Source organism: Trematomus bernacchii, unplaced genomic scaffold, assembly GCF_902827165.1.
Source record: "Trematomus bernacchii unplaced genomic scaffold, fTreBer1.1, whole genome shotgun sequence".
Taxonomy (NCBI): domain Eukaryota; kingdom Metazoa; phylum Chordata; class Actinopteri; order Perciformes; family Nototheniidae; genus Trematomus; species Trematomus bernacchii.
The window spans coordinates 4878499-4904792 of NW_022987588.1; the positions used below are offsets into that span (position 1 = coordinate 4878499).

Consider the following 26294-nt stretch of genomic DNA (forward strand, 5'->3'; position numbering starts at 1 on the left):
CAACTGGTGTGAAAGGTGGGAGGTTTAATGGCCACGTGAGTAGAGAGAGCAGCATCTCCGCTCAGGTGATCAGGGCACATTGCATCAGCCTCGATGCTGCTGATCACAATGAGGACATTTGCAATCTCTAGCAGAAGTCTAAAATGAAAGGAGTCTGAACTAAGAGAGCAATGCTCATTAAAGACTCTCAGGGAAATCAAATGCAACATCCTTTGCTGTATTTGAGATGCTCAGTCTGATGTTACTGGTGTTAAAACAATAACAAACTGAGCAGGACAAACTGTTTTCCTTTCCCATATCTCACCTGTATTTTAGTTTTGTAACAGAGGTGTTGTATCTAAATGCAGACACATGTGTGACTCGAGCTGCTGACCCTTTGCACTCTATGGCTAAAGTGTTCTTCTGAGTCAGATAAATAATCACTACTATCACTGACATACTATTTCTGGTGCTATTATTCTTGGTCCTGCTGCTGTTCTTCTCATTATATCTTGCCAAGATCTCATTTAATAAGCAAACACAGCTTTAATTTCTTTATTTTCTTGAGTGAGAACCTTTTCCCTAGTTGCCTTATTTCTCTTAATGTTTTTTCAACTAAAGCTAGACATACCAGTATGTTTGTTCCTACTTTTTTCTTTTTACCGTCTTGTGACACATCCATAAATCCATCAACTTGAGCACCTTATCCATTATCTATTATAATGTTTATTAGACCACATTTATTTAACAAAACAGTGACTGCAGTGACTGCATCATAGTTGTTTCATATTTTGCTAAATATAAGCATACTGTTCTTTATGAATTAAACATATAATTGAAGCTTGAGCATGAGGGTTGTTGATTTTGTTTTGTAACAAGTTGTCTGTGTTAAATTACAAATAGACGCTGTACATTTTAATATAAAAGCAGATTGTGGTTACATCTTAAGCACCAGGAAAGCCCAATGTAAATGCCATGTATTATTATTATTATTATTATTATTAAATGTAAAGGTAAATGGACATTGTGTTATAGATCCTCTAATACCTGGGCTCACCATGTGAAACACTATAATGTTATGCCTAATAACAGCAGAAACCTCCTATGAGCTCTGACTGAGGCTCATCCCCTGCAGTCAAGTTTGAAATGTATTTCTGACTCAGAATTTCATTAGAGTAATGAAGCCTTTGGTCCGGAGTTACTGTTGTGATGTGCTAATGAAAGCCACTTTGATCTAAAATAACTCAGGAAGTTGAAGCGCATCCTGGACCCATGCGAGGAATTCAAACAGTCCTGATCTGCTGAGGTAACACGGAGCATGCTCACATTAGTATTACTCATATTAATAGGAGGAAGGAACAGCAACAATGGCTGATAATCAAAAGTAATTTTTCTCTCCAATCTTACTATTTCCTCCAGACCTCAACTACATTTTTCCCCCGAGCCTCCTTCTATTGTTCTTTATTATCACACCATCACTTGCTCGAAAACCTGACAACCCATTTATTGCATTTCCATTTTAATGAATGGTAACACAGTCAAGGCAATTTTAATGAATTGTCAGTCTCTAATTCGTGTTTTCCATACTATGTGGTTTATATTGTTACAGCATTCTTCATTACTTCTCACAGTTCAATACTAACTAGAATCATAATGGTTTTTCTGTTATATTGTTTTCTTTATTCCTCCCTCTCTTTGTGTTTGTCAAACAATACTTCTCAAAACAAATTGTGTGCAAGTCAATAAGTAATTAAATTCAAATGACATCAGATACCGTGACTGGTATATAAATATACTGTATGTGGCTAAGTCGTAATGTTTAACAATGTTTTCATATCCAAATGGACTCTCATTTGTGATTTCTTATCATTTAATTCAAGTTACAGATAATAGGCGTCCCTAAGGGAGGTATAAAATCCTGCTCTCTCTAAACTACTCATTGCTCACAAATGCATGTGCTGCAACAGCTTGTTGTCCTGCAGTACAGTAAATGACAGACTTTGCTGCACATGTTTGAGTGGGTTTCCTCCCACAGCCCACAGACATGCAAGCGTTGTGGAGACATACTGTGTGTAACTGTGGGTGTGAGTCTGTGATTGTTTGTTTGCTGATATGTGACAGACTGCTGACTGATCCAGGGCGATTCCCTTCATTCTTCAAGTTAGTGCAGAGACATTAATACTGTTTTTTTTTTACATTTTATAAAAAACTTCAAAGAAATAAGCTCTTGGGCCTATTTGACTATTTTAATATGATCAAAGTCTGGCAGGAACTGGACCATGCGAGGTTTAATGGCAGTTATTCAAGACCCCTACAAGTTGTTGACTCATTTGAATACACAAGAAACAATATCTATCAAAAATGGGATATTTATATATTTTTTAAGACACCTTGCGTTCATCAGGATTGTTTCTTTAAAGGTGTCTGATGATTCAAGGATCCAACATATTTATTTAAAAAAACCAGCCTGTTGAAAAGACACCTATTTGACAAAGACTAATTTAGATATATATGTGACAATATCTTAGCTAATGATTTTACAGTGCCAGATACATTTGACTAAAATGGTTCATAATACTGTACAGTTTGTTGGCAGATGGCTGGAAAGAATCTTCTTAGTTACCGCAGCTGCTCCATTTGTGTGTCGCTAATCTGGATTATGTTTGTACAGTAAATAGCTAGATCCAATTCAGGTCTTCAGATAAAGCTTTCTTCCCCAAAAACCTCACGCTTTGACTGAAGATAAATTATTTAGACTGGTATTAGGCAATAATCAATACAAAGTTAATGATGGAGACTCTTGCTCAAGCAAAATGTAATGTGTTTTTACTTGGCTGTAATAGGGCTATACTTCTTGATTTAAATGTATATTATGTCCATTTATAATTCACTTGTTGACCTACTGTTGATGTGCATTTAACCGAACAGAAACCGTTAATAGGCACACTTTTTTACACCAGATATTATGACATATTATGGGAAAGCTCAGGTGTTACCAATAACATTAACAATGGCTCAACTGTCCCTGTAAGCCATAATAGTGTTAAAGTTAAAATGGTCCTAGGTGATGAGAAAGTAAACTTATTTGAGTATTTATGTATTCACAATGCTGCCTAAAAAGATCACCATCCCTGAAAGGTTTCCCGGTCCACACAGAACATTTACTGACTCTTTGGGGCAATTTATTGAACACAACGCATGATGTATAAGTGCATGAAACCCAGAGAGGGGTTACATCATTTCCTCTGGTCTATAAGCCCCTGATGTGCGGTCACCGACCCTTGGCTTTTAAATGTAAGGCTTCTTTTTTAAGATGTCTGAATGAAATGCATAATCCAGGGCTGGCTGTATACACTAGGCATAATTCTGCTCCATGGCGGAGGTCGACTCTCCATTATTTCTCCTTTGCATACTGGACCCTCCCATTTGTGTGCAGCTGGACCCTTTCATTATTTACACTTGAAATGATAATGACATCATGTGTGTGCAGCTGCAATATTAGCATCCCTACAGCATGCTAGTGGATTTGTGTGACAAAATAGATATGGACAACGGTCCTCCTACAGTATTTACATGCTAACTATATTCAGAGGTTTTCTGCTTCTGCAACAGGGCGAGGTCAAATAGAAAAAAGGTACAATGTGATTAGTCAATCAAAGTTCATGTTGGTATTTTTTAAGTGAAAACTGTGACAGACTTTGTTGACTAGCCGCTTCTGTGCCATGATGGCTGGCATCGCTGAGGCTGACTCTTTGGTTCCCCTCAGACTAAAGTTGAAAAGGTTGCAGGGAGATGAATGCTAGTATTTTTATCCTATACACTGTGTGCAGACAACGTTGAGAAAAATATGGGATGTTTGGCAAAGAGGCTGAGAATAACCAAATACAATATTTTATTTCATTTGAACAGAACAACTCTACCAAGCAATCACATACACTGTATCATGTCATAGAACTGCTATGTATCCAAGTCTAATAGTACAAAACTTGGCCAAACATGTGATCGAGCAAGCCTAAAAATTACAATAACACTGAATACTAATCGCTGCTTGTCTGTTTTTGGATGCCACTCAATTCCCACAGCACTGAGTCAGAAATGACAGAAACATTGATATGCAGTTATATGAGGTGCAGATGATGATGACATCTTCTTGATGCTTATACACAAAACTGTTGTGGATGGGTGTGTACTGTGTACACTCAAACTATGTTTGCACACTTTTAACATCCAAACTCCTCTTGTGTATAGTCTATGGTGGCATCTCACTGTATCTGTTTTACCACAGACGTGGTAATAGGCTACTTGTATTTGTCTATTCTTAGAATAATGAAGCAATATTTCGCATTCACTCGCCCTTGAAAAGCGATACCATTCAACACAGCAAATGCAATACTGTTTTAAGACATCCCCCTCTAGATTAAGAAATGTCTATTTACATAAACTTGACATGTTTACTGCTCCCGACAGAAGACATATTCAGTGTAGCTTGTCCAAATTTTGTCCTCGTTTGGATCATTGCTGGTGTAGGCGCAGGTGCCTGTGGAGCTGCAGGCCACCATGTGAAAGCCCACCTCGGTCAACTTATCAAATGCCTGCTCTAGAAAATTATACTTGAGATAGTACCGGGATGTGTATCTCTCCGGGGGTCTGTCCGGGTCTCTGCTCTCATTCAGCGTGTCTCCAAACACTTCCTTGGCCAGGGCCGTCTTCCCGCAGACCGTGATGCGCGCCACTCTCCTGAATTTGGCGTCGGTTTGGATGTCTCTGCCAATGGTGTACGAGCCTCGGTATCCTATCGTGATATAGCCCGGCTTTCTGGAGTCCAGTGACGGGGAGCACGTGGCCCCGCTGACCGACATGGCGCGTAAAGTCTCCATGCCTGCCGAGGAGCCGCACTGCTGCGCACCTTCCTCCGTGTCGCTCTGGCTGATCTCCTCGCAGATTGAATTGTCCTTACTCACCCGGGGGCTAAGGCGTTTGGCAAGGTCCCGCAGCTGGAAAAAGTCAGCCTCCCTCTGCAGCCGACTTTTCTCCGGGAAGAAGTCCGGCAAGACCAAGTTCAGGTCTCGGAGATAATCTAGGATGTAGCGGAACAAGAAGCCGTCCCTGTCCAAGAAGTAGCGCCCTTTGCTGTCCCTCGCCAACTCTTTGGGTGACTTCTTGCTGAACATGTTCCACAGCAGCGAGTCTGGGACGGCCACGAGAGTTTTGTGTCTGGTAACATAAACCTGTCCCCCGACATTGAGCTCGATAATCTCTGAGAACGGGGTGCCCGGGTCGCTGCAGTTGGTCACTGCGCGCTCTGTGTCGGCCAGTGCCATGTTCTCTGAGCCGCTGCACTGATGTGAGATCAGTGGAAACACTGAGCGACTGAGAGGCAGAGGCTTGTTTATGAAGCCTGCTCTTACCACGTGCGTGAGTGCGCGTGCGTGCGTGACAACTGTAAAATTAACATTTAACTATAACATGACTGCCTTGCCTTGTGAATCTCTCTCTCTTTATTTATCTGTGTGTGTGTGTGTGTGTGTGTGAGAGAGAGAGAGAAAGAGAGAGTCTCTCCCAGCATCACTTAAAGCAAACCCTCTCTCTCATCTGATTGTGTGTCATTTCAGTTTCCTGCCCTGTTTCACATTAAATAAATCTTACGCCATGAATGTTTATTTAATTAAAATAAATTGTGTTGAAATGTATTTTTGCAAGTCCCATATGAAAATACAGAACCAGAAACCATGACTTATTCTAGCTTTGAAGTCAAGAATTTGTTATAAAATATGGAAAGAGTGACACCCATTGTAATTCTGATGGAAATGCAGCTGACACACACACACACACACACACACACACACATACACACACACACACACACACACACACACACACACACACACACACACACACAGCCCTTTGAACAACTTAGGAGATACAAAAATGCTGACCATCAAGGTTCAAATTTCTAATTGAATATGTTGGGTATCAGTCAAGAAGGTTAGCTGTGGTGGGATGGATGTAACTACATTTACATTTTTGCTGTTTTTACATTGAGTATATTCATTGTGTGCAGCTTCCCGTGTTTCTACCTCACTTGCCAGAGGGAAATGTTGTACATTTTACTCCATCTATACTAATAAACGTTACTTATAAACATGAAATGCTTAAGATGCAGCATTGTGATGCAAATCTGCCCATTAATATACATACATGTTGTACTTTTATTGGAAAATGAGTATTTGAGGAACATGTTATTTATAGCAAGGTCAGTGAGGGTTATTCCTCCTGTGTATAAATACAGACTTAAACTAAAGCTGACTTACATCTTTCTAAACAACTACGGTCAAAGTGTGTGGTTTGTAAATATACATTTCCCAGCTGTTTGAAATTACACATCCTCTTGTCATGTGCTGCCCATTTGTTGGTTGAGGCTCATTTCCCTGTTCAAAACGTCCCATTGCTGAGAGCTGAATTTCCACGATCTGTCATCTAAGAACTTGTTGTGAAAGACAGCAGATAATATGCTCTGCCCAAGCCAGATGGTCACTTGATACAAAATAAAGTAATCTTACTACTTCTATTATTATTATTATATATATTATATTATATATAGCATGTCGTTGTGTCCCTGGGCAAGACACTTCACCCCAAATTGCTCCTGTGGGGATTGTCCACAGTATTGAGTATGTAAGTCGCTTTGGATAAAAGCGTCTAACAACAATTACATTATTACATGTTTGTAATAATGTAATAATATATTTCAGCAGACTTAATAATAGCCAACAGTTCACTGTGATGATTTGTATTTCTTTCTTCTGTGATTTCCTTTATAACATGCATCCGTCGCAAACACAACTAATGGCGGTTTTATACCACTACTTTAATTTTCTAAGATATGGCTTTCAAGAAATTGCAGAAACAACTGATTTTGTTTGACCCCGTCTAGTCATTGTGAAAGTTCCTACTTCTCATTATGGCGGTCTTTAGCCACTTTGGAAAGTTGGTAGACCAGCCTTCAGATAGAGTGATTACCTATAAAAGTCGGCTGCACTGCAATGTTTGGTCACTTGAAGACATTTGCTCCAAACAATGCTACGCAAGGTATGTTTGTTTTTTATGTTTATTTTTGTCTTTTATCTATTTGTTTTGAGCTTTTTTAAGTATTTTAAATTAAATTAAGTGACATATTGAGTATTTAATATCATATATTAGGCATATTTTTGAAATACTTGTACTTGTTCGATCCTTTACCACTGCACTCTCTCTGGGGTGGTTTGCATTTGATCTGACTGGCCCTGTTTCACCTTTGCAGGGTATTACAGAGAGCTTTGGCGCTGCCATCCATGCTCTAAACACCACCAAGCTGACAGATGGTGTGATTAGCAGGAGCAAAAGGATGATGCTGGACACCCTGGGTGTTGGGCTAATAGGCAGCAGGACAGCTGTCTTTAACAAGGCTCTCACGTACAGCCAGGTACAGTAAACTGCTCTACTGTGTGTGGGTATGTTAAACCTGCTGAAATATGGCAATGTATAACATCATTTAAATGTAAAAATCTAATGAGAAAAAATTAAGATGATTTATTACTTAAGAAGCATTCCAAAAAAAGCACAAATATGACTTATATAATATTTTTTATGAATACTATTAATATCTGTCATCATTCATTTGGATACTATAAATCTTCTTCTATTAGTATCAAACTGTCACCATTAAATCTCTCTTTATTTGCCCTCATAAGAAGGTGTCTATGTTAAAAAATAAACTAAAATACTAAGCTACTGTCTTTAACACCTGTCAAATATATCGATTGTACTGTGATTCATTTCCTTTTTTTAATCAGATTATGTCATTATAATTCTGCTTCCTGTGCTTCTTCAGGCCTGTTAGTTATTTTCCCTTTTTGGCTGCCATTTGTTTATAATTGTTTGATAGAAATTAGCAACAAGCGTAGAGTAACATCCATTTGTACTGTTACTGATCCTCACAATATTGTCTGCTTACAGTCCTTCAAGTCTGACGAGAGGAGCAGTGTTTGGGGTAAATCCCAGATCACTCTTCCTCCTCCTTACGCTGCATTTGTCAATGGCATAGCGGTAAGCTCAATCAAATAAATGCATCATAAACTATAGAAAACATACAGATAATGTGATGGTTTGACCTCCGATTATCTGTTCTGTCTCATTGTGTGGCAACAGGTTCACTCCATGGACTTTGACGACACGTGGCACCCGGCCACTCACCCCTCGGGGGCCGTGCTCCCCGCCCTGCTGGCCCTCGCTGAGACGCTGCCCAGCCGGCCCTCCGGTCTGGACCTGCTGCTGGCCTTCAATGTGGGCATTGAAGTGCAGGGCCGACTCATGAGGTTCTCCAGAGAGGCCTTCAACATTCCTGAGAGGTGAGATATTCAGTAATATCGACCAAAATCAGAGAATATGCAAATGTATGTCCAATGGTAAACTGGACACTGGGAATATATGTGAGTGTTAAAGGGTTTGATTCCCCTAAATTACTAAAGTACAACATCTACTTCTGGTGGTATCAAGCCAGACACATTTGTTTCTTTTTATATGAGGTGTTTCAGGAAAGGAGGTGGTAATCACAGCATTAAAAAATACATCCAACAGAAACATCACTTGCCAGAAACACCTCACCTCATTAAAAATCCATAAACCTCACTCTCAAGAGTTTTCATAAACAGCAAGGTTTGTAGATTATTTTTAAATAAAATACTTTTTCCCATGCTGTAGCGCTGTGAACCCCGCAAATAGAAATCTCAGACACAAATGTCTAACACCAAGTGTCTAACACCAAGGAAATAAATGTAGAAAAAAAGAAAGAAAAAGGTGGTTGTTTTTGCCAGAAGAATCAGATAGGGTTCTAAATAACTTATTGGGCCAATATTTTATCTGCTGATTATTTATTTTATCAATTACATAATTATTTAGTCTATAAAATGTCAGCAAATAGTGAAGAATTATATTCACTATTTGTCTTTCCCATCCTCAAACTGCTTGTTTTGTCAAACAAAACAAGAGCAAGTGAAACCCAGCTAATCCTTCAGACAGTAATAACTTTATAAACTCAATAAATGTAATCTTTTTTCAAGGACTTCATCGATTACATAAAAATGTATTATTCAATCACTAATCTCTGATCTTAATTATCGATGTTTTAAACTCAAATATGTTCTCTTGGTTTGTTTCTCTTCCTTCCTCTTCTCCCCCCTCTCTCAGATTCCACCCCCCCAGTGTAGTTGGGGTAATGGGCAGCGCTGCAGCCTCAGCTAAGCTCCTGGCTCTGTCCCCCGCAGAGTGCATCCACGCTCTGGCCATCGCAGCCTCCTCTGCTGGGGCTCCTCTGGCCAACGCTGCCACGCAGACCAAACCTCTCCACATCGGGAACGCTGCTCGCAGAGGGCTGGAGGCTGCCCAGCTGGCCCAGATGGGACTGGAGGGGAACCCAGCCATCCTGGATATACCCAGTGGGTTTGGGGTTTACTACAAAGACTACAGTCCTTCAGCAATGACAGTTCCTGCTTCTGGTGACTTTAAATGGATGCTGGAAGACCAGGATATAGCCTTCAAACGCATCCCTGCTCACCTGGGGATGCACTGGGTTGTGGATGCAGCGTTGGCAGCCCGGGCAAAGCTTGAAAACACAGTCAGAAACTTTGACCTTAGGCAGATCAGAAGGGTCACACTCAGAGTGCCTCCCTCCAAGTATGTCGACTGCCCCTTACCTGCCACAGAGCACCAAGCCAGGCACTCATTTCAGTTCAACGCCTCCTCCGCCCTGCTGGATAACAAAGTGACCGTGTCTTCCTTCAGTGAAGCTCAGATTAACCGGCCTGCACTGAAGGAGCTCCTCTCCAAAGTGAAAGTGGAGACCCCTAAAGATAACCAACCCAGCTTTGACAAGATGTACTGTGAGGTTGAGATAGAAACAGATCAGGGGCAGAGTTACGCAGCCAGATGTGATACCTTTTACGGCCACTGGAGGAAGCCACTGAGTCAGGAGGATCTGGTGGACAAGTTCAGTGTTAATGCTTCTTCAGTGTTGTGTTCAGAGGGTGTGGAGGGCCTGATCGATGTGGTAGGAAACATGGAGAGAGTGAGAGAATGCTCAATCCTGGGTTCATATCTCAGGTTGACAAGCAGTCAACAGGAGCAGTGTTACAGCCAGCGAAGATTGTAAATATACGATAAAAATTATGTACCGAGTGTGTTATATCTGTGTGAAGACATTTAAAATGTTCAACACAAGAATCATAATGTAAATATTTGTATTGATTTTTCTTCCAAGGGGTAAGAAATAAAGTGAACAGCAAAAGTGTTTTTTTTTCATTTTATTGCATTTTCTTTACAATAACTTAGTTGCTGTTGAAAATGTGATTTGCATTGACATCACAATACTGAATCACTGCTTCAAACGGAGATTATTTTTTCAATTAATCAGAACATATAGTGCACATTACTGCTACAAATGTGTATATTTAAGTAGTCTATCTGGAAGTGCTTTTAATCCTGGAGTTACTGTATCATTATTATATCAGTTAGTTCAGTAGGCACTAGGCAGCTACTATTAAAGGTGGGGTATGTAATTTTGGAGAAACCAGCTCGAGAGCGCTAGAATTACGCAGCCGAAAAAAAATCTGCCCCTTCCTTCAGACTTCCTTACAGAGCCCCTCCTCCAACACACACGAACACGCACATGACCAATGAGGGCACGAGATAAGTTTGTGCACAGATGGAAGGCTGACAGGCAGGTAGGCCATCCAGTTATTTTAGCCGGGCTTTTTACAGCGCTACGGCTTCCACAGATGAAATATTTTTATGTATTTATTGTCAAAGCATTTAATATATTCATTGCTATCGGGATGTTAAGAGCATTCCATGGAATATAACAAACAGTGTTTCTGAAATAAATGACATACCCCACCTTTAAGCTCTCTAAAACGACAGCCTCCATTTTTGAGCATTAGCCATTTCAAGCAAGTTTCAACACGTCCTGCACCATCGTACCAATTCCATCATATATCTCATGTATTGGAGCTTCGCACATGAACGCAGAGGTGGTGACCAGCTTGTTCGTCTCGTCCACGTGGCTCTCACTGACGCTCTTATTCACGTGTTTGCAGCCCAGCTCGGTGATGGCCGCTGCGGTGTCGGTGGTGTTGGGATACCTGAGAGAGGGAAAGAAGCACCACACAATGTTCAGCTGCTTATAAGGAAATACACGTTTTTTTCAGTGAATAGTGAAAGGACATGTGAAAAATAGGCTTAAAGATGGAAGCCATTAACATGTGAAGATTTATATATGTTACTATTTTAAGGCTCATCATGATATTGAATTATGAATCTGCTCCAATGCAGATATGCAAGCAGGTTCTGATTTTGAACACACTTACATTTTCCAAAAATATTTAAGCTTTTTTGCTACGAAATCAGACACAGCAGCAGTTTAGACAGATTTTCTGAACCGGTTATTCATAAAGTACAACTTTGTGTTTAGGACGAAAAATGAACTTCACATCTTGTTTTTTCTCCCAAAAAAAAAACGTATTTTTGGTTATCAGACTTCTTTTTAGTGATATTGCAAAATAATAAAATAAGAAGGTAAAAGTGTACCCCAACAAATAAGCATTGCACTACTTGATGTTATGCATTACGTGGCGCCTAAATTACGAACAATGCAACTTGTGTTGAGCTAGCAGCTGCTAATGTATCCCAATACGCTAGCTGAGAGAGAGAGATACAAGTCAGTATAGTCTTCAGCTCCAAGCAGCACAGCCTATAAGACTTAATAGAGCTTTATATGGAACCACAACATTCTTAAATATACAATATTAATCAAGATCAGCACTGTTGTAGGTGTACCAACACAAGGAATTTGACAGTGTGTTTGTTGCTTTCAATGTATTTCCAAAGAAACAGGGAAGTTAGACTCACTTGTCATCCTTCTCAATCCCGACGGTGACCTCACAGCCAGGAAACACCTTGGCAGCGATGACAGGTGAGATGCAGCAGAGGCCGATGGGTTTTCCCTCGCCGTGGAACGCCTGCAGCACGGCCTTCACCTCGTCGTTAACGGAGCAGTCCTTCCCCTTCACCGCCCATGTACAGAGGTTCTTTGCTGCCCCAAAACCACCTACAATCATTATAAAAAATGATTATTTCAGTCATTCAAGCAGTTGTAGATCAAGGGGCGGAAAAGGATATAGATTGTCCTTTATTGGAGGTTTATCATGTTGTGATCAAACCTGGGAATATTATAGCGTCATGGTCTTTGACGCTGAGCTTGGACAGGTCTTGGATGTTTCCACGGGCCAGCCTCGCGCTCTCCACCAACACGTTTCTCTTCTCCTCTGACGGTTCGCCTTTCAAGTGATTCACCACGTGCATCTGCTCCATGTTGGGAGCAAACATGTTTACCTGTAGTGGATAAAGCAAAAGGGAGGACTCATTTCATAACATAAAAACATACTAACACTAGACAACATTAGGACACGCAATAATGATTAGTTTCTTCTTCGTAAAAGTATTACCAACATCATGCGAGCCAATTGCCTGTTTTGTCAGACCAACATTTCATAACCAAAATATATTAATAAATGATTAATTATACAATAAATTAATAAGTTGTCCGAATTGTTGCCAATTACTTGATACAACAAATTAATTAATGCATTTGTCTGGGAAAGTGGGAGTTTTATACATTAAAATAAAGGCAACTTTGGAAGGTACAAGACCTAATTGATTGGTCTCATCAGGTAACAAGGACTGGATTCACTAATGGGAGAAAAACATTTCTGCACAGAACTATTTTTCCTTATTGTATACCATCTGAGTAACGTACTCCTCCCACTCCACAACCAATAACTCTTACAACGCACATAATATGGTCATGTGAGTTTTGTTTTGATGCTTGTAAACCAACATATCCTTTAAAACCATTATGCACAAGCACATTGTGTGTAATTGAGTTGTGTAACAGAGCCAGAGTGGGTCAAACAATGCACTGTGAGATATAAACAACATAGCATACAGCCACATTAGCAGTTGCATGTGAAAGCTGTCCTATCAAACTTACAGTCGCACCCCCCCTGCTTAGGTGGACCAGGACAGCGGAGGCCTCGTGGATCTCACTGCCGTCATAAACTCCGCAGCCCGCCAAAACCACAGCCACGCGCTTAGCCATCTGAGAGCTGTAGTAACTTTTGTTTATTGTCTGAATGGTCCTGAATGTCAGTACGTTACGACCACAGTGTAGAAGTGTGAGCATGGCGGACTGTCAGCTTGGAGGACGCACACTTCTTCTACGGTTGTTTTTCTTTCACTAACCAGCGGTTTCCCAGAGCTTCATCGCCATCCTGTGTCCTAGCCTGCAGTTGCATCTTATCTTTACTGTTTTTATTTTGAGTTTCCTCTGAAATAAATGTAATTGCTCCATTGACATCAAACCAAATAGTTTAATGGCAGATTGTATGTGTTTATTTATTTTTGTTGTGTCTTTTGCCTTTCTTAATCATGTTAATAATAAGACTGCTTAGCAAACCAAAAATCAAAAATATTAATACATTTAAAATTATTGAGATACAGAAAAAACTTAAAGGTGGGGTAGGTAAGTTTGAGAAACCGGCTCGAGATCGCTAGAATTTGAAAATACACAGCCAGAAAAAATCTGCCACTTCCTTATAGAGCCCCTCCTACAACACACACGAAGGCGCACATGACCAATGAGGGCACGAGATAAGTTTGTGCACAGATGGAAGGCTGACAGGCAGGTAGGCCATCCAGTTATTTTAGCCGGGCCGGCTAAAATGATTGGTCGTGCTTTTTACAGTACTACGGCTTCCACAGATGACATTTTTTTATGGATTTTTTGTCAAAGCTCTTAAGATATTCATTGCTATCGGGATGTTAAGAGCATTCCATGGAATATAACAAAATTACCTACCCCACCTTTAAATGAAGTAGATTTTTAAAAATAATTAATAGTCTAATTTTGTTTTTATTTTTAGTCGAATGATTGATTCATTTGAATTTAAATTTCATTTGTTTGATTCATTGTTCCATTTTTATTTATTTTATTTCCTATATTTAAAATAAGTTATTTATTCTATATGATTGTGTCACTGTCACAATCAGTCTTTTGTCATCAGGGCCCAAAAGTAACATGGTAATTAAAAATAAACACCGGTAAATGAGCATAAGAGATTAAAATAAATAAGCTAATTAAATATTGATACATATCATCAAATATGATTGTGTGTATTTATTTACTTATTTCAACATTTTGTTCAATTTTGCTTTCACAAAAAACTCCTGTCATGTGATCTCGTATAATCAACAAAACCATGTGACCGGTAATGAGGAAGTCCGCTCAAAGGGGAAGGATCATGGGAAATCTGTCTCCGTAACTTCTGCCTTTTCAGTCAGTTTTAGAGTTTTGATCATGTCTCACACGGGCTCTGTTCTGTGTTTGAACCTGCTCCTGTTTCTCCATGTTGTTGCTCACTTCAGGAGTAATGCACAGCAGCAGTGGCCCGTTCCGTACAGGTAAAAATACAGACTTTTATATACTGTTTCTGCTCCGTGAAGTCATGGGACAGCTAGAAAATAAAGTTAAAACTACACGAGATTTGTTCCGATTATCGTTTCTGACCTTTTAGACTGACTTGGTCTTAAATAACATTATTGATTATTATTCGGACTTTTTGCTGATGTGAAATCAGTTAACTATATCACGTCTGGTGCGTTCACATGACTTCGCAAACTTTGGACTCTTGGGAATGTGTGAATGAGCACTTAGGACATCTCATTTAAGTCGCATGTGATGCATATTTTAATTTAATCAGCTGTGGAAGTATTCAAGCTCTGAAAGTAATTTGCTATGTGTTTGTATTTGACCTCACTCCTTTCATTTTCTGCTACTTTATACTACTTTACCACATCTAAGTAACACACATATCTTTTACATTTATTTGATTACTTTACTTGCTATTTTTCTCCCTTTCCTTCATTTATTTCTCACTGAGTTATTGTTCTTACACATTTAAAAGAGAATAGTGTCTTTATTAGTTGTGTATACATTTACAAAGTATCTTTTTAATGCATGTGTATTATAATTGTTATATTTGTATAACCACTTACAGACTCAACACTCAATAAAAATGCCTAAACAATTTGCAAGTTACTTTCTAGATTCAGTTTGTTTTCTTATATGTAACAAAAGAGGGGTAGTAGTGCAATTTCCTTTAATAAGAAAACCAAAACCAGGAAATGTGAAAAATTGTTGAATTGTCTGCACTCCTTAATAAAGAAATTAAAACAACTAAAAAAAATAAAGTTATGTACACAGTAATGCATCATTATCCTTCTCCACAGACGGGTTGACAGTCGTCCCGCTGCAGACTCTTTCTGTGAAGCTCTCTTCCCGTTCTGTCCCACCGGAGACAGTGATGGACGGATCCCCTCCATGAGAGACAGCGACGTCATCTCAGTTTACCGCCTGCAAACACCTGTGTGGGAATTCAAGTATGGAGATTTACTGGGGAAATTGGTAGGTACTAAACTCTCTTGTTATCACGTTGCTGAGATCTCACCACAATAATGTCAGGGTTTGAGTTCCTCCAAGACATTCACATTCAGTTTCACAGACCCTGCCCATGCTTGTACCACAGGGTTTGGAACTGAGTTACTTATAATAAATTACTATTTGAATGGCACAAAACCCATGTTATTTTTAGTACCTCCATGTTAACTTCCTAGTGAAAATTATGCAAAAAATATATATAGTAAATGTATTTTTTAATCACTGATGTTTCATGAATAGATTTTACATTGCATTTATTTTCAATAGCTTCCATGTCATGTGATCAGGTGGTACATCTGACACAGAAAGATAATTATAAATACTGTAGTAAGCTTGTAAAAAGGGAAGTAACACCTGTGAGTTTATTTATGAAAACACAGCTGTTCATCTTTCCACCATGTCTACTAAAACGCCAGTATGATGGTTCTGTTGTCTTCCCAGCATATCATGCATGATGCCATTGGGTTCAGCAGTTCAGAAACAGGGAGTAACTTCACCGTGGAGTGGTATGAGCTGTTCCAACTGGGAAACTGCACCTTCCCTCACATCCGGCCCGAGGAGTATGCGCCTTTCTGGTGCAACCAGGGAGCCGCCTGCTTCTTCGGAGGCATCGAGGACTTACACTGGTCCCAAAATGGCACCTTGGAGAAAATAGGAGAACTTACAGGTAAAACTTCTTTGCTAGTACACACTTCTCATACAGACCAAAGACAATACCAATACAGTGTTATAGTTAGTTTTGGAACTTCAGGTCTGATATCTAACAACATTAAAAGATAAGGCTGGTGGTTATCCACATTTGATCTGTTGTCAACAAATCCCATGTACTCCTTGTTGTAATAAAACTACTAAAAATGCAGATTTGAGCCACATGAGGTCAAATATTTTGCAGTTTATTTGTGAGTCAGTCCCACCAAATGTATGTGGATCCCATCTGAATATAGGCCCTAGCAAAGACCTTTTCTGCTAATAACTGCAGTGATGGAGCGATTGTTAAATGGTTAGGGCGAATACCTCATGTGTGCAAATTCCCTAAACAGTCATCGTTTTGTTTCCCGGTTGGCTGGAAGGTTTGCTGCTTCTCATTCGTTCACTCTTTTTCCTCACATTCCTTATTTCTCTCCACTATCACTATCAAATAAAGGCAGAAGAATACTGGTAAAAGACAGTTTTATGACATATTCAAGCTCCCTTAGTTGGACTTCCTGCTTGTCACTTTGCATTGCTAGTATTAAAAGACTTCATTTGTAATTGTATTTTTTACTTTCCCCAGGGAACCAGTTCAACGACATGGTCCAGTGGGTGCAGGATGACAACGAGACGGGAATCTACTACGAGACGTGGACAGTCCGCTCCGACCCCAGCCCTAACGCCACCGTGTGGTTCGAGTCCTACGACTGCTCGCAGTTTGTCCACCGCACGTACAGGAAACTCACGGAGCTGGGAGCCAAACTCTCCAGCAGATCACAGACCAACTACACCAAGATCTACCTCTTCAGCGGGGAGCCCACCTACCTCGGCAACGACAGCAGCATCTTCGGACAGCCCGCTCTGAAGAACCTGGCAGGGGACATCCGTACATTTTACCACACATTCAGACCCCATCAGACGTTTGTAGACTTTGCCGTCAGTCTGTTGGAGGCGTATGAGAAGGTCGTGTTAGAAAAGAGCTTCTACCTCTACTACAACTTTGAGTACTGGCATCTGCCCATGAAGCCTCCCTATATACAGATCACTTATGAAGAGGTGCCTTTGCCTTAATATACAACTTTTACGAGTGTTTTCATGAAGGGTTGCAAATACTTTTTTATCGATGATTGATCTGTTCGTTCAAAAGCCAAGGATATGAACAAGAATCTGAAAAGCTGCAAATCTTCCCGTCTAAGAATTTGAAACCAGCGGTGGCCTTTTTGCTTGATTGACAATTATTAGATTATCAAGGGGTGTTGGAGTTTAAAGGATCATTTATGTGTGCATTTCCTTCTTACAGTTACAACAGTGTTTGTTCTACATTTTGTATTGTTTACATCCATTTTGTTACCCCTTCTGCCATGCCTTGGACACACATCAAAAGCTCCAGAACAGCTACTACTCTGTAGGGAGATAATTTAGTTTTTTTAACCAAATGTAACGATAAATACCGACACAAAATACTATTGGAGGTGATTTTGTGGAGAACTGTTTTTCAAATAACCTAGTTATCGTGTCACAGTACATATATATAACCACATCAGGTCCAGCCTTAGGTTGTTTTGCATTCAGATTTGTACAGATTAACTAAAGATACAGTATATGTACAGAGTTTTTATTTTCATTGTTCATATCTTTTCCTACTTTATGTATTGCCCAATTTCTTGGATGCTACTTGTGTGTTTTATTTAACAAATTGTAAAGACTGCAGTGTTTGAAGATAATAAAGACAGATACAAAAAGTACATTCACAAATGTTTTATTACTGGTAAAAGATCACATGTCCAAAACAATCATTTGCCTTACAGAAGCTAAACTAAAAGGACAGCATGGTCAACACCAGTTTAATGCTACTGAAACCTACTGGAGGACTCTGAACAACTTAGGTCAAAAATAACAGTTACTGACAAGAGGCATCATAAAGATTATCAGCATTTTAACTGAAATGTCCGATAAACACAACATGAAAATGATTAAACCAGTACAGCATTGAGACACAATCCTCACTTTAGAGCTGCTGTCACGGCACCCGTTTAATGCGCTGCACAAATAATGAAAATTAATTCAGGAGATATGTTACCGTACCACTGAGATGCTAATGCACACGAGCACAGACAGTCAGCGCAGGTATCTACCGCCAGTGATATAAGAAGAGAGCGACACTAATCAACAGACTGTTATCAATGAATTAAACTAAGAAGCAGCAAGTGTCTCAGTATGAGTCCAGTGTTTAGGTACATGGCATGTCAAAAAGAAATAGATAAAAGGAATGCAGTCTGGCAGAAAAAACAACAAATACAATTAAAAAAAATCCAAATCTGGGTTATGCATGTTGTGCAAAAGTTGTTCCACTTCTGATAACTTGTGTTACTTTTTTAATGATGTCTTCCAGTGAAATCCCTTAATCACCTAATGATTTGACTGATAGCAATTTCTTGCAGATTTGTATACTTTATTTTGTCTTTTAAAATGAAGTGTCTTCTTAAATTCAATGATATAGTGTTTTAATGAATTAAATCATTAAAATTAAGTTATTTTTTTTTATTGCCTTAAGATAGTGCTACGTTTGGAACGAGTGACTGAAAAACAACAATGCAAGTTAGTATTACTTTTTATAAATTAAATCGGACGTACAGTACAGTAGAGCCATTTCTTTGGGTTTGTTGTGCTTCCGTATAATAATATATTAGACACCAGGACATTCCTTTGTTACCGTTTGTTGATGAATCATTCAAAGCTTGTCGTAGTCAATTAAAAACCTTTGAACAACAACCACATGTTGACAGAGGTGGAGGTGTAAAATAAAATCTGCTGGTCTGCTTGCTGGTTATAAAGGTTGCTTCTTTTGTTCAACATAAAAACACAAATTAATTACAAAAGCAGTTTCCATATCAATAAATGACAGTTTATCTTTTCTAGTGAGAACAGCATGAAATAATCCATCAAAAAAAAGGACAACACGCGCTCTGGTTTTATAAAAGACACGAGCCGATGGTTAAGAAAACCCCGACAGAGGGCGAGATAAAGAAATAATAGCTTTTCTACTCATAATAAAAAAACACACAGCGTTATTTACAGATGCATTTGATTTCCTTCTTAAAAAGTTTGTTTCACAGTAAAAAGAATCACATGTTTTTGAGGAGCATTAGCTTTCTGATGTTTATCTGCTAAGACGTCTTTCTCTCCTATCATTAAGATACACGATACAGAGCTAACGTTCGCTAAAAGGAAGTATCCACAACATAGAGCTAATGTTTAGAGCATGGCCAGGCACATAGTCGAAGATAAAAATGAAACCTATTTAGGAAATATATATGCATTCCCAGCATGCATTGTAAGCTAATACCTGCAGAGAAATGTCTACAAAATATTTACGAAGCAGCAATTTCAACCTCCAAATTCAGACATTTCTGTTCAGGTTATTAAAGTAGAATTAACTGTTCTTACTTAGTAATTATAGCTTGTTAACATCACTATACTGCACTGACTCAGTACACTGTGAATTATCATTACAATCTGGGTCGAACTACAAAATGAGGGCTTTATAAAATGTTTCTGTGCTTTCAAAAAGGACAAAATAACACCTTTCATTTGGTATTCATTCACGTAAAGTGCTCAGGGAAATGTAAGACTGTGCAAAAACCTTCTTTAAAACAAAACTGGTAAAATAATTCGTCAAGCCAATGTATGCATGTATCAGAAAATAACAACAAACATCAACATACTTTAGAGAAAACAACAAAATCCATGACAATAATCAATACTGCACACCTTCACGTTACAAAAATAGACCTATATACACATTTCACTTCTCCCTTAGTCAACGTTTAACTGTTTGAACCATCATGTGTTATTATGATGATCAAGCGAGGAGGGAAAGCACAAAACTGCTACTCTTAATAATTTAATTTCTTCTGCTTCAAAACTATGTGAAGCCTTCCCCTTGAAACTGAAACCGTTATCGTCCTCACCAGCTGTAGGACAGTTATACATTTCTCACTTCATCTTTAAACATATAGCGATATTCTTCTGTTGGTTGCACATATCTATTTATCCAAGGTCTGCTTTTCTTTTGCTACAGTACGTTTATGCTTTCTTTTGTGTTTGTGAGTGTAGATTTTGTTGTGCTGTATTCCGTTTAGTCTTTGATGAGTATTAATGTCATTCTGTATAAACGGGGAGGACTCTCCTGCACTGAACTTAGTGTTTTCTATTGTTGGTATATGTATCTTAATAACTGTGCAAATAGACTAAACCTCTCATACATGAGACAAAACACCATTTCTCACACACTGTGCACATAACATTGCAGCCATTTGGAGACGGGATATCTTGTTAATAGTGCCAAGCTGCTGGACTGGATTAAAGTAGGCCAAGCAGTAGTGTAACAACAAGCAATTGTGAACCTGATCTTCCCAAATGAATCCACAATGTTAAAAAAAACAATAAAAACACACACTCACATAAGCATACATACACAAACACACATCTCTCATCATAATGATCATCATAATCAGGCAACAATGTGTATAGTGTATATGTATAGTTACAGGAATATTGTTTTTCTGGTGGAATATTTCCACCTGCTCTGTTCTGTGTGCTGTTTGTTTAATATAAAGAAGTCGCCTGGCGAGTCCCGTCTCCAGATTAGGCAAAGCGGGGTTCCACAGTCTATTGTAAAGCTAACAGGCAGAGATTTTTGGGGTTGTTTGCATGGCATGAAAACATTGTGTAGCAGTCAGGTGCCTGACATCACATCCCTGCACTCCAGACTGGAGTTCAGTTCACGCTCTCCATGTTGGCACCACACATTCCACTACAGCTGAGCATTTAAAGGCGTTTCTATGCAAACATGGAGGCCACCACAAACTAGAAGTGCCTCTTCGGCTTCTCTTTACCAGATGGGCATCGTGTCGGGGAACCAGACCCTGCCCAGGTGCTTAGAAACCTCCCAGTGGATCTCATCCAGGGAGTATTTGTGATCTGGGATCAGCACCTCCTCCATGATGGACAGCTGGGAGAGCCTCCTGCCACACATCTTGACGAACTCCACGAACGCACTGCAGGAGACCTCGCACTCGCCCAGCCCGATGGCGGACAGCTGGGTGCAGTGCTTAGCGATGCGGATCAGCTCCTCATCCAGAGGACGCAGGCCGTTGGCGCACACCACCAGCTCCACCAGGCGGGGGCAGTGCAGGCCCACGCGGCCCAACACCTCCTTACTGACGGAGAGGCCGAAGTAGAGGTGCGTGACCGGGATCTCCTCGTTAAAGAAGGGGCCGAACTCGTCCTCGTAGAGAAAGAAGTACATGACAAGGTTGAATTTGGGCGAGTGGCGCACCATGGCGTCCCAGCTGCTCTTCTTGATGGTGTGGAAGTGCTGGCCGGGGTTCTCACTCACCACGTCGATCCGCAAGTGTTCCAGGTGGACGTGTTTTTCCGAGGAGAGAGCCAGCAGCAGGTCGTCACTCAGGAGGTGGTAGTTCAGTGCCAGCTCTCTGAGGCCGTGGCACTGGTCGGCCACACACAGGATGCCTGCAAATATAGACAGATTGTTGTTTTTCTAAATGATCTAAAATTCATCATGGGTTTTTATGTTGTGTAATGTTTTGTCACAATGACCGATACAGGAACATATTCCTGCCTACTGCAATAACTCGATATAACAAATCTCCACTGGCTGGAAGAGAACTCTCTGCTCCATAGCTTCTCTTGGATAACTGAACTTAAAATCACAATGTACATTTGACATTTATATTCAATTTAATATTTAATATTCCATTCCTTACACACTTAATGTATACATAATATCCTGCTTTTATATTTTGGTGCTTTACATTTGTATTTCAACATATTTTCTACTTTTTTTAATGCTATTTTATTTCTAGTCATTTAATTTCTCTAATGTACAATGCCATGTGTTTTTATGCTGCTGCATCGCAGACATTTCCCAGATTCAGATCAATAAAGTATCTTATCTTATCAGTCTTTATCATAGCTGACATTTAAAAACAGTTCCAGGAAAATGTATGAAAGATGAAGAATGATAAGAAAATGATAAGATTAATAAGGCTCTAAAAAAAGCCACTATAATACAAAAAAAAAGTACAACCTTGTGATTCAGAAAAACTAAATAAAAAATATGACTGAAAGTACAAGGTGAATATGGCTTGAAAATCTCAAAACAAAAACATGAGGAGGCTGCTTCTCTCGACCTGATCACTGAAACAGCTGCAGCAGTCCGAGCGCTCACTGTACCTGCGGGGGAGACGTGAGGACAGCTGCTCATCTTCAGCAGCTTCAGCGTGTCGCTGTTGTTTGCCACCAACACCTTCAGAGACGGATCATCCACCGGCGTGTCGTCAATCTTCAGCGAGGACAGCGATTTGGAGTTGACAAACACCACCGTCAGAGCTGAGATGAAATGAGACTGTGGAAGGACAAAGGGAACTCATGAATTAGCTTGAGAAGTAGCAACCAAGATGGCAGTTCTCAGATTTTAGTGGGCATATTTAAATCAATTATATTTGGATTGGTGGTGGACCATATGTGCTGTGAGTAATATTTATGCATATTTCTTTTTGTTCAGTTACACACAGAAACACACAGATTCTTTTTACAATGTTTTTGTGTATCCATTTGGTTGCTGTAACCCTCATGGACTTCTCAGGTTTCTACTGGACAATATTTACTTCCTATCTTAGTATGATAAGTAAAGTATGTATGATCCACATAAACTTGACTGTACATGTAGGTGAACGTTTCATATGTTAATGACCAAATCAATGATATAATACACTGGTGATAACTTCCTGGGACAGAATGGCTTTCAAGTGTTTATAGGAAGAAGATCACAGTGCACTAAGAGAGACAAAATAAAACTTCCCAGACAACATCATGTGTCCTTCTGAGGCCTTCGAAGTAATGGAATCCTTGTTCTTTGCAATGAATGGGAACAGAGACTGCTTTTCAGCCCTGTCCTCTGATAAGAAGAGAATGCAAATGCTATTCTGTCCACTGACTATTAACAGGCTCCGCCAAACACTGAATGATCCACTATGGAAAGGCATTAGCTTTATAAGATAATCGTTCATTTGATTTTCCTTGAAAATCTGACACAGATATGTTGTGTGTTTGTGCTATTTATACCTTTGGAACCTCCATGAAACTGGGCCTGGCTGTAGAGATGAGCCCCAAGGTCTTTAGTGAACAATTCACCAACTGTGAGAGGATGTCACATGCTGCTTCTGCAGACTCTGTACTGCTGTCCACCTGGAAGGTACAAACAGAGATTAATCATCACCTCAGGAACATTAAAACAACAATGTCTGACCAGATGGCCGTAGCGAATTGTGGACACGCCAAGAATCGTTGGTTTTGACACATAAAATCTTTCTCCGCCGTTACCTTGAAGCTGACATACTGCAGGTGGTTGGAGTGCCTCTTTATGATCTGCTTGATGAGGTCTGGATGTGTGGCTTTCAGGTAAGAGCTGGCTGGCTGGTTGAGCTCAAACTCAAAGCATCTCCACAGCTCCGGCATGTGGAAAGCCTGGTTCCACCTGCGGCAAACCTGAGAGGCATAGGCCCGGTCCAGCAGGGGAAGGTACTGAAAGAGGTGGAGCAGGAGTTCCTGAGGCAGGCGGGCCCAGTCAATCCCCAAAGACTCTCCGACCTCCGCTGCCTCCGACTCCTCGCCCGTCTGCTTCCGCACTTTCTTGCAGGCCTCAGTGGGGCTCTCACTGGTGGAGCTTTTGCTGTCCTCCTCTCCTCCTTTAATACGCTTCATCCTGGGAAAATAGAGCTTGTTATAGTCCAGCAAACAAAAAAGCACAAGCCTGTCAAACTACACAGCAGCAATATTGATTATCAAACTCAACGATTTTGAAAGTAGATCCAAAAGTGACTTATTTTCAGGTTGCCTCTTTTAAAAACAAGTTGTCTCTGTGTATATATATATATATGCTACTGATGTGTTTAACCGTGTACATGAAATGTTTTTATTTTCACCTGGAACAGCTTGACAGATCCTAACATTGATAGATCTAACACTACAAACCAGTTGTGTTTATTGAGGAGTTTTACAGATGTCATTTTACAAAATGACTATATAGACTTCTGTAGATGTTTTCAAACATGATTGTTTTTTCATTGAGTTGTATTTCATTTCATTCCCCGACATCCTTGATCTGAATATTTAAAAACATCTTAAAAATGGGGAATGAATTCTCTCAAATCACTATATTTATTATTATACTATACACTATATTTTGTATATAATAAAGATGTGTGCTATACATGTGAATGTATGTAGATGAATCCTTGTCATGTATCAAAAAGGAAATGATACACTAAATATTATGTAACTGACATATGTGTACGCATATGCTGGATAAATCCGTGTATAAAAAACAACCTGTTGCAAATATACTTATCACAGCATATTTGCATTTTGCACCATTACAGCACTGCATGATTAACGATTAATCATCTGAATGTGTATGTATGAGAGTTAAATTAGATCAACAAAAAATGAACAAATAATCATTTAATTTGTAAGGTTACATATATCTTGCAAATAAAGCTAAGTCTTATTATGTTCATGTAAAATCACTGCCATTCTCACATTCTCGAAATTGTTAAATCCCACAGTATTGTGATATCTGACTTTGCTTATTTTAGAAGAAAGGTGTCTGTATAAGATGTGATGTGTATCTGTATGAGCCGGTGGAGGCCATCAATATAACGCTAGTCGTCAATATACTGATATAATAAAGCAGGACAACATCTAATTCTGTAATAAAAAGCTGACAATGTAACTTTCCTATGTGTATTAATGCAAAGGTTAATTGAATGCATGACTTTGTTTACATTGACAGCGCAAATACAAGTAGCAGTAAACTTAAGTAGCTTATTAGTTTGAACCAAAATACATTACATTTAAAGTTACCTATTAGGCAAACCCTTACCTCTATATGACACTTTTTCCATGCAATAATCTAGACTTGATTGACATAAATGACGCACAGAGTTATTTAACTACAACACACACAGTTTACAAGCTTGGCGACCCATCCTACCTTGATGTTTACACTCAGCTAGCCGACTAGCAGTTAGCAGGAAAATCCGTTCAACACTTTTGACACTTCAGCCCGGGCCCAAGCTGGAAAAGCTCACTCGCGACAACCGAATAAAACGCATCGGAAGATAACTAAGCCGTTTGACGATAGAGAAGAGGTAAGAGGTGTTCTTCTGAATGAATAAACACGGCGAGAGTCTGGCTCATCCAACAGGTTGACCTAAATCCTTGGTGGGCGTTTCGACCCCCCTGATTCTGAAATGGCGAGGAGTTGTTATGACAGCAGCGGTGCATCATGGGAGATACAATGCGAAATGGCTGTTGGTAAAGATCGTCTGTGTTCAGCTGATGACTCACCCGAGAGTGATAACACATAATCAAATCTGCCATTATAAAAACTATATAAACTACGAGAATATCACAAATACAAACGGTGTTGCTGATTTATTTGAAGACGATTTACCTTTTTGATGCATAAGGACCCGTTTCTGAATGCACAAATGCAGCTAAAAGTCTCTGCTTTAGGTGTATCTTCAATATTAGGTAATAGAGATGAAGGTTATAATTTACACACAATTATAAAGTATGCTATTTATGCCTTATGCAATTGTGGATATATTTGTGAAAGGCACAACGAAAAAAGGATGTTGAAAGTGTCCAAAGCTTTTCACACTTCATTTACTTTAAATAATATTCTTTAAGCCCCCTTTCATAATGTCCTGACTCCTGGGATTATAAAAAAAATAAGGCAACAAACCAAATGTCTTAATGTCACAGTTGCTATTATCTTGATGAATATGTACTGTTTTTGTTTTTTTTAAAACCCCATTTGGATTACGAAATAATTTTCCTCAGTAGACTCTCCAGTTTTTTTCAGCGGTTTACTTTGGTTATTTTAATTGTTTTATTCCTCAACTTTACTGTCTCTCTGTCACTAATATCCAGAGGTGGGAGAAGTACT

At 39.5% G+C, this 26294-nt stretch overlaps 5 protein-coding genes across 6 annotated transcripts; 2 read left to right on the forward strand and 3 right to left on the reverse strand.

The window, feature by feature from the left end:
- Nucleotides 1-3854: 3854 nt before the first annotated feature.
- Nucleotides 3855-5322, reverse strand: kctd12.1 (potassium channel tetramerisation domain containing 12.1). The gene has a single exon (XM_034128577.1). It carries the CDS (start codon nt 5298-5300, stop codon nt 4431-4433), a length of 870 nt encoding a protein of 289 aa, XP_033984468.1. The 5' UTR covers nt 5301-5322; the 3' UTR covers nt 3855-4430.
- Nucleotides 5323-7012: 1690 nt separating this feature from the next.
- On the forward strand, nt 7013-10291 carry acod1 (aconitate decarboxylase 1). The gene is made up of 5 exons (XM_034128571.1): nt 7013-7068; nt 7280-7441; nt 7975-8064; nt 8167-8366; nt 9205-10291. The coding sequence occupies exons 1-5, from the start codon at nt 7057-7059 to the stop codon at nt 10163-10165; spliced, it is 1425 nt and encodes a 474-aa protein (XP_033984462.1). The 5' UTR covers nt 7013-7056; the 3' UTR covers nt 10166-10291.
- Nucleotides 10292-10301: 10 nt separating this feature from the next.
- zgc:162944 (uncharacterized protein LOC569993 homolog) lies at nt 10302-13252 on the reverse strand. Its single transcript, XM_034128593.1, has 4 exons — nt 13061-13252; nt 12231-12402; nt 11920-12118; nt 10302-11153 (listed from the first exon to the last, which is right to left on the reverse strand). The coding sequence occupies exons 1-4, from the start codon at nt 13250-13252 to the stop codon at nt 10958-10960; spliced, it is 759 nt and encodes a 252-aa protein (XP_033984484.1). The 3' UTR covers nt 10302-10957.
- A 1088-nt stretch (nt 13253-14340) lies between these two features.
- Nucleotides 14341-18000, forward strand: cln5 (CLN5 intracellular trafficking protein). Its single transcript, XM_034128576.1, has 4 exons — nt 14341-14529; nt 15358-15532; nt 16007-16232; nt 16839-18000. Exons 1-4 carry the CDS (start codon nt 14426-14428, stop codon nt 17324-17326), a joined length of 993 nt encoding a protein of 330 aa, XP_033984467.1. The 5' UTR covers nt 14341-14425; the 3' UTR covers nt 17327-18000.
- On the reverse strand, nt 17999-25615 carry fbxl3a (F-box and leucine-rich repeat protein 3a). 2 transcript variants are annotated; one of them, XM_034128573.1, is made up of 6 exons: nt 25335-25615; nt 23663-24044; nt 23405-23527; nt 22514-22685; nt 21657-21790; nt 17999-21545 (listed from the first exon to the last, which is right to left on the reverse strand). In XM_034128573.1, the coding sequence occupies exons 2-6, from the start codon at nt 24041-24043 to the stop codon at nt 21150-21152; spliced, it is 1206 nt and encodes a 401-aa protein (XP_033984464.1). In that variant the 5' UTR covers nt 24044; nt 25335-25615; the 3' UTR covers nt 17999-21149. The 2 variants fall into 2 exon arrangements, with proteins under 2 accessions (XP_033984464.1, XP_033984463.1); XM_034128572.1 differs by having other exon boundaries at nt 17999-21790.
- Between the last annotated feature and the right edge of the window lie 679 nt (nt 25616-26294).